This window comes from Leptopilina boulardi, unplaced genomic scaffold, assembly GCF_019393585.1.
Source record: "Leptopilina boulardi isolate dan_hultmark-lab unplaced genomic scaffold, ZJU_Lbou_2.1 LbouV2_144, whole genome shotgun sequence".
In the NCBI taxonomy this organism is placed as follows: domain Eukaryota; kingdom Metazoa; phylum Arthropoda; class Insecta; order Hymenoptera; family Figitidae; genus Leptopilina; species Leptopilina boulardi.
In genome coordinates this window covers 23,044-36,600 of record NW_026137690.1, presented here as the reverse complement: position 1 = coordinate 36,600, position 13,557 = coordinate 23,044, and the positions used below count along the sequence as shown (strand labels likewise).

Genomic DNA, 13,557 nt, shown 5'->3' with positions numbered 1-13,557 from the left:
AAGTTCTTCCATCAAAAATTGAGTCGAGTCAGAGCTGAACGACTACTTAACTGCAATTCGGCTAAACTCGGATTGTCCTCGGGTCGCAGGCAGTAAGCTGCTGTTTCCCTTGCTTCTGTCAAAACTTCAACTCAGAGGTTATGTTTAGCGGAATGAAAAGTGTATCAAGTTGAAACTGAGAAATAAAAAACGAAGAAAATTGTAAGTAAAATTAACTCAGACGTTCTTTTTTTAATGTTTTTAAACTTAATAATAAAGATTGTTCATATCATTTCAGTAGTTTAAACGTATATTATTATTATCATTATTCAAAATTAACATTGTCTAATTAGTTCTTATTTGGTGAAAATTTATTTGCAGTGTTCATGTACTTTTAAAATGATTTGTGAATTCGTAAAACGTATTATAGAACTGTTGCAACTGTCCCCTTACCACATGACGTCACTGCAGTTAGCTAAGTTCTTCCATGAAATCAGCAGACCGAGCTCGCGTACCTATTTCGTGGACACTACGCAAAGGACTTTCCCAAACTTTTTACTTCATATTTGCATTCGGAAAAACACACAAGTGCATTATTTCATATAATTTGTTTAAATAATTAATTTCTTATTTCATAATTAAATAGAGCACTATCATTATACCAAGTATGTGAAGTTAAATTTAATAATTTTTTAATTCTTATTAGTTTTCTGAAAGCAAACAGTTTTTCCCTATTTTCTCGCTTCGACATAAATGTCAGTTAACCAAGTTCTTATATCACACGGCAGTATAGGAGGGTCCGTTTTTTCTTGTTCTGATTCTGAACTAGATGATGAATCGATAATTCTTTTTTGTTTTGATTGTAATTGGTCTCCTTTTCTTCTTTTTGTTACTCGTTGAGCAATAGTACTTTCTTCTAATTTTTTACTCGTTTCTGGTTTATTTGTTGCACCTGATTTTGGATTTATTCTGGGTTTTGGTAGAGGAATTAATCTACTGCGGGTTGAGGGTCCAGCAATTGCTGTGGTGGGATTTGGATTCATTTTGGATTTTGGTGGTGGAATTATTCTACTACGGGTTGAGGGTCCTGTGTTTGTTGCGCTCGTAGATGCTTCTGATGGTATTTTTGATGATCGCTTTGATTGTCTAGTTTGCATTAGAATTTTGGCTTGTTTAGAATTTTCTTCGTTAATTAATTCTTGTGAGTCTTTTACTATTGGATTTCTGGATAATGCATCTGCATTATGATTTAATTTCCCAGGTTTATATCTGAATTCATATTCGTAATCTCTTAATTCTAAACGCCATCTTACTAAACGTTGTCCAGGATCTTTTATTGAATTTATCCATTTAAGTGGTTCGTGATCGCTAACTAACATGAACTTTTTGCCGTAAATGTAAGGTCGAAAGTGTTGGACAGCATAAAGAACTGCTAAACATTCTTTTTCTGTAGTAGAATAGTTTTGTTCTAGTGGGTTTAAAACTCGAGAAAGGTATGCTATAGGTAAATCCATTCCGTCCTTTTCTTGACTTAAAACGGCGCCTATGGCGTAATCTGATGCGTCTGTTGTTATGGTGAATAGTTTATTGAAGTCAGGATATTGTAATATGGGAGCTTTACATAAGGCTGATCTTAATTCCTTGAAACTGTGATCTTGTTCGGGTCCCCAAACAAATTTTATGTCTTTCTTTAGTAAGTTTGAAAGAGGTTTGGCTTTTGCAGAAAAGTCTTTTATGAACCTTCGATAATAACCTGCTAGACCAAGAAATTGCTTTACGTTTCTAGGTGTTTTGGGGGTAGGAAATTGCTCTACAGCTTCTATTTTCTTTGGGTTAGGTTTTACTCCTTCGCTACTAATTATGTGCCCTAAATAGGCAACTTCTTTAAACAAAAATTCGCATTTTTCTGGTTGTAAACTCAGGTTCGCTTCTTTTAATCCTTTTTAGTAATCTTCTTACCTTTTTGCCATGTTCTTCAAGATTTTCAGCATAGATTACTATGTCGTCTAAATAGACAAACAATTCTACTCCTTGTAATCCTATTAATACTTGATCCATTAGTCTTTGGAACGTAGCTAGTGAATTCTTTAGTCCCATGGGCATTCGTATGTATTCGTAATGTCCGTGAACAGTTGAAAAGGCAGTTTTTTGTCTATCAATGGGATCTAATTCTATCTGATGAAATCCACTGGCTAGATCGAATACTGAGAAGTATTGGGCTTGGCCCAAGGAATCGATGATAGAAGTTATGTGGGGCATTGGGTAGAAGTCACCCACGGTCTTTTCGTTAAGTGCTCTAAAGTCTATTACTATTCTCCACTTTTTCTTACCTGTTCCATCAATCTTTTTAGGTATAATTAACAAAGGAGAGTTATATGGTGAAGTGGAAGGACCTATAGCACCTTCGGTAGACATTCTTTCTATGACTTTGTCGATTTCTTCTTTTTGTGAAGGTGAAAATCGATACGGTCTTGTATGAATGGGTATTTCATCTACAGTCAATATTTGATGTTGGACTCGGTTTGTTGGAGTCAGTGGTTCTCCTGGTAAATGAAAACTTTCCGGATATTCATTTACAATTTCTCTGACATGTTCCTGTTCTTCTGCATTTAGATGATCGATTCTCAGGTTGCTAATAATGGCTGAAACTCTATCTTCTGGTGGTTCATATTCTTCTTCTGATGGTTCTCTTTCGGATTCTTCTCCTGGTAAATGGTAATGGTTTTGTGGGATTAGTGTGGGTTACCATGGTGTTATGCCAAAAGGATATTTCGACTTTTTCTTGTCTGAGGTATTCTCGGCCTAAAATTCCATCGGAATGAATAGGAAAATCAGAAGGAACTACTTGGAAAGTTATTGGTTTTTTATTGAATGTTATTTTAGTAGTTCCTAGTGTCGGTATTTTTACAGGATTGATTCCAGCAATGTGGATTGCTTCATCTTCTCTAACAATTAGTGACGGTCGTAAAACACATAATTTTATTAGACTAACATCAGCTCCAGTGTCTATTATGAACGAAGCCTTAGAATTTATTATTTCCGGGGATGTTAGGGATATTACAGGGAATTCTCTGTTTATTTTTGTTTGCAAGATTCTTCTTGTCTTTGCAATATCATTACTTGGGCTTGACGCTCTTGTTTTTCGGGGCTCGTCGTCGCGTCTGTTCGGCGAGTCTGGTTTAAGTTTAAATTTTTATCGTTATTTAGTGCAGGAGATAAAGCGCGTGGGGGCGTTCTAGCTCCTCCATGTGTGGAGATTTTACTTGATATTTCATATTATGGTTCTCCAAACCATGTAAATATATTAAGAGAAATTAAATAAAATTAGTCCTTATTTATAATAATAAATATAAGAATTTATTTGTAACTACAAGACATTTTGATAGCACGTGGATAAAACTATGTTATTTACTCAACTACTCTATGCGTACTACTCTAACCATCTACGGCAACCTGACTCCCTAGCAACGGTTGTCAAGGTTCGCGTCAGCCCATCACGATGTAAAGTGGGGGGAAAGATAAAGCTCTCCCCACATATTCCCCCCCGAATGATAATGATATAAGAATTAAAAGTATGAATAAAAATTTGTATATATATAAAAATAACACTTATAATCATAATAAAATATTGATAATATTACAGATTCAAATGAAAATTATAATTTATAATAAAATCTAATAATCACATAACTTTTATAAATACCGATGGGACTGACGAGGAAAATTTATATCCTATCTAAAAAAAATAAACTATCTATATACATAGTTTTTATCTTAGTAAATGTATTGTTACAAACCAAAAATTTATTTATTTAAATTTTATTATTTAAATCGAGCTTTTGAGATGGCCCTAAATTTTAGTTTGGGGGAGGCACCAAGCTGCCAAGGTCTGAAGGACCTTGTTTAATTTTGTGGGGACGTTATCTTACTTTTAAAAGTTACGCTCTGCTTCGTTGTTTTTCTTTGAATGATTGGTTGAAAATCAATTAGTTATGGTGTTAAAGCAAAAGGAGTTCAGTTGAAAGGTAAGTAAAATTTAGTAATTTTATTTATATTTGTTCTTTTATTCAGGAAAGAAAATATTGTGGTTAACAAGTGAATTTAAAAGTTTAATACAAAATAGAGTGGTTAATGTTGAACGATACAGAATTTACTTACGACTACCGACGTCAGCTAGAGATATTCTTGTTGTCGTCGGGCAAGAACGCTTTTAATTACACTTAACTTGGTTGTCTTTACAACCTATTGTTCGAATTTTACAGGTTAAATTATTTGGTTTACCCGAATAAAAGTTTTTAACACTGCATTGTGGGGCCACTGTAACGAAACGGCGCAGGCGCTACACGCACGGACTGGCCGGTTATTTATTAAACAAAATTCGATTTAGTAAAATTTATTTACTAAACCGAATTTCTCCCGCTACAGCTCTCACGTGGACTTCGTCGGTTAGAAGACTTCTATTTTATTTTTCGTCCGCCTTTCGTGTTATACTTTTAATCTAAGTTCTACACGGGGGTCCGACGCGCAGACGGGCTAAGTCGCGGCGTTCTTGAGGTCTCGCAACACTTACCAGGCTAGAGCCAGGAGATGTTGCTCGGAAGAGTCAAGAAGTTGTACTGCAATTAATTAGATTTTGCGACTAGCCTCTAGTCCTTGCCTTCAGTGTCAAGGTGGGGAAAACGAAAATTTAGATGGAAGTAGGGGAAAATTCCTGGGCCCGGTGGGAGTTGCAATTTTGCTGATCTTTTTGATTCCCATGCAGGCTCCGTGAGAACGGAAATGGTCTGTTAATATGATACATTTCTGAAAATTATTTTAAAATAATTAAATTAAATTATAATTTACTTAACAAAATTATAATTTAGTAACATAAATTACAATATTATTTTAACAAAATTATAATCCAATTTCATTATAAATGGTGCAATAATTTATTGCAATTATTACAACCCATATAGAGGATAGCAAGTAGGTTACGTATCCAATTGTGACTATATCCATATCTATGACCCATGGTTTTCCGTTAATTTGTTGGAAACAAAGTTGCAACAAATGTGTGTTAAATAAAAGAGTCTTCTGCAATTGGGCATATAATGTTCCAAGGCAACATGCGTTTGCATATAATACCGGATCAGCTGTTGGAAACGCACGTGCTTTTGTTTTGGCGCTGTGTTTACAACTTGCGGGCCCGGAGGGGTGAAGGAAAGGTTTTACGCACAGATAAGGCAGCGAGTAGAGGCAAGCGTTGCGCGTGTGTGTTAGTGCCCGTAGCACGACGAGTCCCATGGTGGTGTGAGTCTTGTAACCGAGAACCCACGAGCGCACTGTAGTTTATGCACGGCTGTTTCGTGTCCGTGCGTGTTGCGCTGGTCGCCCCCCTCACATATACACCACAAGCTGTGAGTTGTATATGTTCGAATGTATATTTTCTTTTTTTTTTTTTCTTTCTTTTGCATTTACTATTACATATATATTTTTTAATATAATTCCTTTTGTATTCTTATAAAACGAAGTCTTGTTCGCGCAATGTTGCATCTCGACATTTTCTTCGCAACATTGCTGCAGCAAATACGCGTGGTGCTTGAACGAAGTAGATGACTAATATTGCAACTATGTTGATTTTCGCCATGATGCTTCACAACATTGTTACAATGTTTCCAATAATAAAAGACATATGTAACGATGATAAAGTAGATATGCAACCTTGCGACAGTGATATTTTTCGCTATCTGGCTTCGTAACACTGTCACAAGGTTACCCTCTAGAGACAATTTTAAAAACTTAATTTATAATATTTTATATTTGAAAGAAGGGTGCCGAGTAAAGAGTATTAGCAAGCTGCCGGCGGTTCCTTATCAGGGTGTCAGGTATCCGTAAACAAGGTCTTGCTTCTCATAGCGAGTCTTGTCGACGAAAAGAGATTAAAATATAATAGGCAGTGTTGCCGAATACTAATTGAATTTTAAATGGTTGCATTGAAGCAACTAAATATGTAACAATCCACCGTGGAAATTCCGTTTTCCGTCCCGGAGAACTCGATACTCTTCACTCGTAACCTGATAATGGCACAAAAATTTTTTCATTTCTTAAATCTATTTTCCATTGAAGGATTAGTCAGTTAATACATTATGGCAACACAGCGTAAGCATGGTGTTTCTTATTGTGTGACTAATCCTTAATACGTTAACAAAGGTTTAGTTTCGCATCCGCTGTAGCTCAAAGTCGTCGACGGCAGTTCGCGAAAGAGTTAGTGCAAAGAAGGATATAAATGTAGTGTAATTGTAGTTAAACGTTAAAGGGACTTATTATTTGAGTTTTATTTTATATTCTCAACGAAGGAGAGACAAGGAAAAGAAAACTGTGAATAAAAACTGTGAAAGCGAGTGAAGTGCTAAAAGTCTTCCTTTCCTTCTCTTCTATCAGGAAGAAGTATACGAGTGATTGGGTGGAAGCGCTGTGACATACGGATTGCCGTTGGTAAGTTTTTTTTTTTTTTTTTTTTTTTTTTTTTTTTTTTTTTTTTTTTTTTTTTTTTTACATCTTGTAATTGTTTCTTTTAGAGCATAGAAGTGTAACATAAGTATTGAAGTTGCGCAAAATTAATAATTTTTTTTTTTAAAATACAGAAGCTACAGCAGATTTATTGACTTGTGTTTTGAAATTATTTACAAAAAATGGTTCTCAAAGCATTGTTGATTTTCATTTGTTTTACAAATTTTGACAAATATATTTTCCATGCTGTAAATAAAAATAATTTATTGAAACTATTTATCAATTATATATTAAACTTTCAGATTATAAATATAACATTAGAATAAATTGAGATAATAGTTTATTATTTTTATTTCGCTTTGCGAGTTCGAAAAAAAAATACACAAATGTCAGTTACGCATATTTTTAGATGTAAAACAGTTTTATAAATAAAGTAATAATTCGCAATTTTTAATAAGTACCAAATATTTCCAGAGTAACAGGTTAATGAGTTATTGTCTGTCTGGTTATTACCTGCCAAATAATACATATAGATACAAAAACAAAGAAATAATTCTATGTTTATCGAAAAAGCTTCGGAGATGACAATGTTTTATTTTTTATTTTTTAATAAATTTTTTTTTTAACATAATTTAGAAGCATTAAAATATAATTAAAAAAAAATTAGTTTTCAGTAAATTATGATTATATTTTATCACAATTTTATTTTAAAACGCTAATACTCAAAAGAATTCAAATATTTAGAAAAAAAACAAAGGCTTCAGAGATGACATTATTTTAGCAGTTATTTTAATTTTATTTAATAAAACTGCTTAATATTTTATATTTATATTTTCTCTTTTTTTTTTTATTTTACTTTTTTTTTTTGAAATTATTTTCCTTGATTAATTTTGCTGTAAGGGTGAATGTATAAAATCTTCCTTTCGGGTGAGATGAGATTTCGAATGGAATTCTTTGTATTTCTCTCTGCAACTTTATTTTCTCATTAGGCTGATAATTTATGACGCCCGAGTGGGGGGTCGGTAGCCGTGAGCGCGTTCAGTATCGTCGGGACGTGACAAATTCTCGAAAACGATACAATGCGCTTTTCTTAGATCTTAAGTGGTCTGTTTCCTGTTTAGATTTTAAATACTTAACTGTGACGTAGTCCACTATCTTAATGGGAAAAGAGCCACGAAATTTGTTTCTCTTAACTGCATTCAGCTTTGAAAAAAAAACGAAAGCAGTTAGTCTAAGACAAATTGTCGTGTCGTTCATTTTTTCGGGTAAGGTTTGTGACACAAGTGTTTCTCTGATTTTTTTTTTATTTTTTTTATTCTTTATGTATATGTATACTGCTTGAGTAAATCGACGATAACTTGGGCAAGGTTAGAGCAATTTTCATCTGGGAAAGCTTAAACTACTCTACAGAGTCTTATCCTTATTTCCCGACTAGGCATATTCAAGGTGATTTTTCATCCGGAGTGCCTGAAAACGGGCTGCGAAGTGGCGCTATCTAGAAGTTCGAGAAATCTCGTCTAGTCAAAGTAGAGTAGTTAATTCTTTGTTCGTTGTGACTGATTTCCTTTCCCCTTTTAAATTTAACTTGATTTTAATTAATTGTTCATCCTTATTGCTTATAATTAAAATTAAAAAAAAATTTTGTTTTCCTTTTTTTTTTTTTTTTTTTTTTTTTTTTAGCTTATATCAAATGGAGGGAAGATCCACAAGATCGAAAGGTGCCACTCTCGTTTTATCGACCTTCCAGCAGTAAGGACAACCGTCCGGATCTTTACGAGCTTTACAAAAATTTGGATGTCCGCTATTTTAATGGGGAATTGAAACGGGCGGGATTTACCGTAGACTGGGGGCAGAATATGAGGAGGACTTCCGGGTTCACAGATACGAAAAAGAGATACATTCGTATCAGCTGGGAGATTCACAGCTTGCTACCGGAAGAAGATCTTATGGCGACTCTCCTACATGAAATGATCCACGTGAAGTGCTTCCAGCACAAGTGGGATGCTAGCAGTCACTGGCATTGTGGCAAGTTTGTCGAAGAAATGGAGAGGATAAATAAGATTGGGCCCTACAAGGTAAATTCCTTTTGTGAATTGTTTAGTGGAGCTCAGCTCAACTATATATTATCTCTCTTTTTTTTTTTAATAACTGTAAAGAAGAAAAAAAAAAACAAACACTCTCCCCTTTTTTTTTTTTTAGGTGGTTCTTAGTCACGAGCTGCCGGAAAAAGTTTATGAGAAGTTGCATCCGCACGAGTGGAAATGCCGTAGTTGCGGTTACATTCTTCAATTGACGACTCGCACAATACCAGGTCCAAAAAACCAGCATCCCACAAAAAAAATTAAAAGTTGCAAGAATCCCTTGTGGAAAAAATTGTAGGAGAAGATGCAAGTATATTTTTTTTTTATTTTATTTTTTTTTTTTATTTATTTATTTATTTGTTTTTTTTTTTTTATGGAATCGATAGTAAATTTGTACATTTATTCTTTTAGCCTTTTCTCCGCGTTGCCAAGGATGGCACCTTTCGAAGGATACCAGACCACTGAGGACGTCCTTAGCCGGACTTTAAAAGAGGTGGAGGAAGAAAGGAACCGCGCGATGAAAGGGGGGTGCCCCGAGCTACGCCCCGGCACGAGTACAGTTTAGGACAGGTGTGCCCGTTCCGTCGCTGCGCCAATTTCCCTCTTTCTTTTTTTTTTAAGAGAAAAAAAAATTAAAGATAAAATAAAATAAATAAAGAAAATTTCACAATTACAATTTAAAGGGTTATTAGGCCCTCTTATGATAATGACATTTCACTTCCTTTTTTTTTTTCGAATAAATGAGTTTTGCATCTAATAAAATGTTTATTGCTTAATTATAGCGACCTTGTGACTCACTCCATCTTCTTCCACTTTTTTTTTTTTTGAGATATTATTTAGTAAAATTAAAAAAAATTTGTGTCTTTAATTGAAATGAAATTAACTTTTAATACAAAATCTGACCCTTTCTTTAAATTTTGATTATTTAGAATTTCGTTTTACTTTAAATGCTTTTATTAATAAGTGAAATATTGTTTTCAAAAGAAAATGTTAATATTCAAGTTATAAATACTCAAATGTTTTTATCAAATTGTTAATCGGTTCGAGATTAAACGTTTACTCAGCTTCATGGTTGATCTTCGAGGTCGATCTTCCGGACGTTACTGATGATCAACAATGTCGGGTTGCTTTATGGTACACCTTAGAGAATTGGGCGGTGCCTTCTCCCGACAGAATCTTCCTCGGCATTGGCTTCGAGGATCAATGATCCTAATCCTTCGGACAGTCATCTGATTCTTCGTTGTTGTTTATCTTCGGTCGTTGCAGACTTTTGTTCACTCTGGTTAACATTGTTTGTGGAGCTTGGGCGCAGCACATCCTTAACTTTCACTGCTATTTCCTCTTTGGAAGAAACTGGTCTATCTGAGGATGGTGTAATTACTTCATATAGTGTTTCTGCTGTTGCTGGTAGTTGGGTAACACGGTCGGATTTTCCTTGTGTTGGTAGTTCGAAATTACCACTTGTCCTTTTGATGTTCAATACTCGAGTTAAATTGTTGGAATTACCCTTGAGTGATGTGTAGCAAAAATACAGCATCATTATCATAAATAGTAGAATCAATCCTCCATACGAGCCGTACACTAGAATCTGATTTTCTCCCTTTAGGTGGCGTTGAAGGGAAAATTCCTGGAGTTGTTGCTCTAGCTCGTCCAAGGTTTTGGAGTTGATCTCGAAACTGGAGAATTTAGGTTCGATCGCAGGGCCAGATCCAAGTGGGATGTCAGACTTCTGCAGCAGGTGTCCATATCTTGCCAATAATGGCGACAGTATAGTAAGATTCAAGTGTAGCTCCGATTCGAAAATAAATTCCGATTTTCCAGCTTCGGAAATTGTAGCTGGCACAATAACGTCCCTTGTTTTTACGGAACATCCTGGGGCCAGTTTTAAGATTCCGGTACCTTGGAGGGATAATTTGGTGGGGCTGATAGAATGACAGGCTATGATCACAGCTTCCGGCGCAGCGAAGGAGTATAACCATCCTCCTATGGTTAATAAAGGTTCCCAGTGTGATTTCGGGTTGGTAGTTACCTTGATATTGCAATTCTTCAAGGTATGAATTGTTGGATTTATCAGCAACTGGGCTTCGCAGGATGGCCTCTTCTCAAAATCGTAGATTGGAGTACCCTTCAAACATGCGTGGTACGCGGCCGTGGCCTTGCAAGAATTCCAATCCGTTGCTTTCAATAACAGGTAAGTGCGTTGATCCTCGTCTATGATGAGATAGTCGTATTCTGATTTTATATATGCTCTTCCAGTCCCATTGTTCAAAGAGTATTGGACTGTTGGGAGCGAGTGGATTTTATAAGATTGATAGTTGTATTTTTCTAGGAGTGGGATGTCCAGGAGGATTTTGAGTTGGTGATTTTCACAAATGGTTGTAACGACAGAGATGCGCATTAGTTCGTCAATGCTGATCCTTGGTCCCGTTAGAGGAAAATTGACATCCTTCAAGTTATCCTGGATCTCTCGCAGAATGGGTTCCAATTGTTCTGAAGTGATGAGGCCAGGATGGAGTTGGCCCTTCCTTGATTCGTGGACCGCATCCAACATCGTAACCATTGCCTGGATGTTATGATCCAAGCCCAACTTCAAGGCTCTCGCCACGGCGTACGTCAGGTTCATTCGCTCCATTTCTTCCTTCGATGTTTGATGAACCTTGGCAAGTAGGGATTGAAGTTGGTCCTGCAAATTCTTTAACAATACACCATGTCGTTGGACCTGAGAATGTAAGGAATCCAACTGCGATCTCACAATATGTGTCTGCTTTCCGACCAGATGGGATAAGTTGGCCTGGGCCTCGTTAAGATTTTTGATGGCGGTATCATATTTTTCTCCATCATCATATGTTAGAACTCCAGCTATTGGTCCCGCGATTTTTCCCAGAAATCCAAACAGGGGAACGGATCGTCTTGCTCGTAACTGCGAGGACATCTTTCCAGGTGAGGTCATTTTGGTATTTTCAAGTTCTTCCACCTGGGTTCGGAATTGTTTCTGCAACTCCGAGGCCATTTCCCATCGGTCTTCCCATTGATATTCACTTGTTAATTCTCTGCACCAATCTTCTTTAGGTTTGCATTGTTCCGTTAGTCGCTGCAGTCTGGCCTTTAAGTCGTCGAAGAATCGGCTATGTTTGCCGACATCCAGGAATATGGTGATCCTCCAATTGCTGACTGATCGTCTCACCACGCCGATATATTCGAAGTACATTCCACTACTGGCTTCAAGTGGAAGGTTTTGGTAGCTGCTGTAGTCGGTGGATTTGTCCAGTGGATCCGGTCCATCCTGCACCGCCAGTGCTACAAGGCTGGAAATTAGGCACAAAGGGATGACAGTGCGGGCAAACATCTGGATCGATTTCAACATCGCTATCTGAAAATAGAATTTCGATTAGTTGATATGCAGTTGAGGTTCAAATTCGAGCAACCATGACCTTGTCGCGATGTTTCGAAAATCGCGCGCCATTTTCGTTTTCTAGGATCACATTGTTGTTTTCGGTGAATCCTACAATGGTAAAAGGACCATCTGCTCGTCTATCAAATTTGTTTGTTCGAACTTCCTTGTAAACGTAAACCTGATCTCCTACTTTAGCTTTTAAAGGCTTAGATTTCTTATCGTAAATTTGCTTTGACCTTTCCTTCGCTTTTACCAAATATTTGGCTGCAAGATTTTGTAGTTCATTCATTCGGGTAATGAGGTCCTTTAAATAGGAACCATACGTTTCAACCTCTGGACCCTGAGGCAGGGAACTAGGGGTTCTTGCCAAATGACCGAACACGAGTTCAAATGGCGTAAAATTCGTAGCCTCGTGAACTGACGTGTTATAATTAAACATGGCAAATGGAAGTAGACGATCCCAATCGTCGTAGTCCCTTGCATAATGCTTAATATAATCCGTCAATTCAATATGGCTTCTTTCGAGTGCTCCATTTGTTTGTGGTCGGTAGCCAGAAGTGGTAAGCTGTTTGACACCAAAGATCTTTTCTATTTTCCGCATCAAAGAGCTCACAAAACTTGCTCCTCTGTCCGTAAGCACACAGCGAGGTGCTCCAAAGACAGAAAAAAGATTTGTTGCCACTGCGTGGGCGATAGTTTTGGTTTCTATGTTTGGTATTGGAACCGCAATACAATACTTTGAAAAATTGTCTTGCATTGTAAGGATATGCCGATTTCCGTTTGGGGTCGTTTGTAATTTTCCTACTGTGTCCAATGATACCTTGTCGAAAGGCATTGCTGGAGTGTCGGTGATCAGCATGGGTTCCCTAGTTCGTGCCCTAACCAGTTTATTCTCAAAACAGCTTTTGCAGCCACGAATATACTGTGTGACCTCGTCACGCATTCGAGGCCAATAATATCGCTCTCGAATTCTTCGGTAGGTTTTCGATATACCTTTATGCCCACCGATTAGACTAGAGTGGAATTCGGCAATGATCTTGTTACGCAAAGCTATTGGGGGCACTTCTATTTTTCCGTGGCAAAGGGCGATAGAAATATCACCACCGCGGAAAACTCCTGTGACAAGTTCTGTCATCTTTCCTTGTGGAATCGCGCCTAACAGATCTCCTGTGTTTGCCATTCTGCATGATTTTTGGTGGTCAGATTCTAGGGCTTTTCTTAAGTTATTTAGTCCTTTTATAACGTCTTTCCAACAAACTTCATCAAAATGACACCTTTTTACAACAATAGAATAAACTTTATATTTACCATTTTGGGTGACATGAATTTGTCCCTTCACGGGTTTACGGTCTCTAATTTCTTGGAGATCAATACATTCGGTAGCGATTAAGAGTTTAGATATCGGGTTTGTAGGTTCGCAATCTTCCGATATGAAATGGGCGTAATTGTCACGTTGGTAAGTCAGGGGTTCTGTCCATTTATTTGAGACGCATTCATGAATTCTTTCTTTTAAAGGATCACGATTTTTAATTACACTTTCACTTTCACTTTCACTTATTATTTCGTTCTCACTTTCCGATTCAAGAGAAAAGTGGTCCAGGTAAGGCTCCT

The 13,557-nt window shown here is 36.6% G+C and overlaps 1 protein-coding gene across 2 annotated transcripts; it reads left to right on the top strand.

The window, feature by feature from the left end:
* Positions 1 to 5,410: 5,410 nt before the first annotated feature.
* Positions 5,411 to 9,342, top strand: LOC127291609 (DNA-dependent metalloprotease SPRTN-like). Of its 2 annotated transcripts, none has more exons than XM_051320811.1 (4): positions 5,411 to 7,736; positions 8,152 to 8,546; positions 8,671 to 8,858; positions 8,964 to 9,342. In XM_051320811.1, exons 1-3 carry the CDS (start codon positions 7,631 to 7,633, stop codon positions 8,848 to 8,850), a joined length of 681 nt encoding a protein of 226 aa, XP_051176768.1. In that variant the 5' UTR covers positions 5,411 to 7,630; the 3' UTR covers positions 8,851 to 8,858; positions 8,964 to 9,342. The 2 variants fall into 2 exon arrangements, with proteins under 2 accessions (XP_051176768.1, XP_051176769.1); XM_051320812.1 differs by having other exon boundaries at positions 8,671 to 8,862.
* The last annotated feature ends 4,215 nt before the right edge of the window (positions 9,343 to 13,557 follow it).

Excerpts from the sequence above, each read along its gene's own strand:
- LOC127291609 (XM_051320811.1), top strand. The coding sequence starts at position 7,631 with ATGGGAAAAGAGCCACGAAATTTGTTTCTCTTAACTGCATTCAGCTTT. Across the intron at positions 7,737-8,151 it reads CGTGTCGTTCATTTTTTCGG|CTTATATCAAATGGAGGGAA; the intron begins GTAAGGTTTGTG and ends TTTTTTTTTTAG. Across the intron at positions 8,547-8,670 it reads ATAAGATTGGGCCCTACAAG|GTGGTTCTTAGTCACGAGCT; the intron begins GTAAATTCCTTT and ends TTTTTTTTTTAG.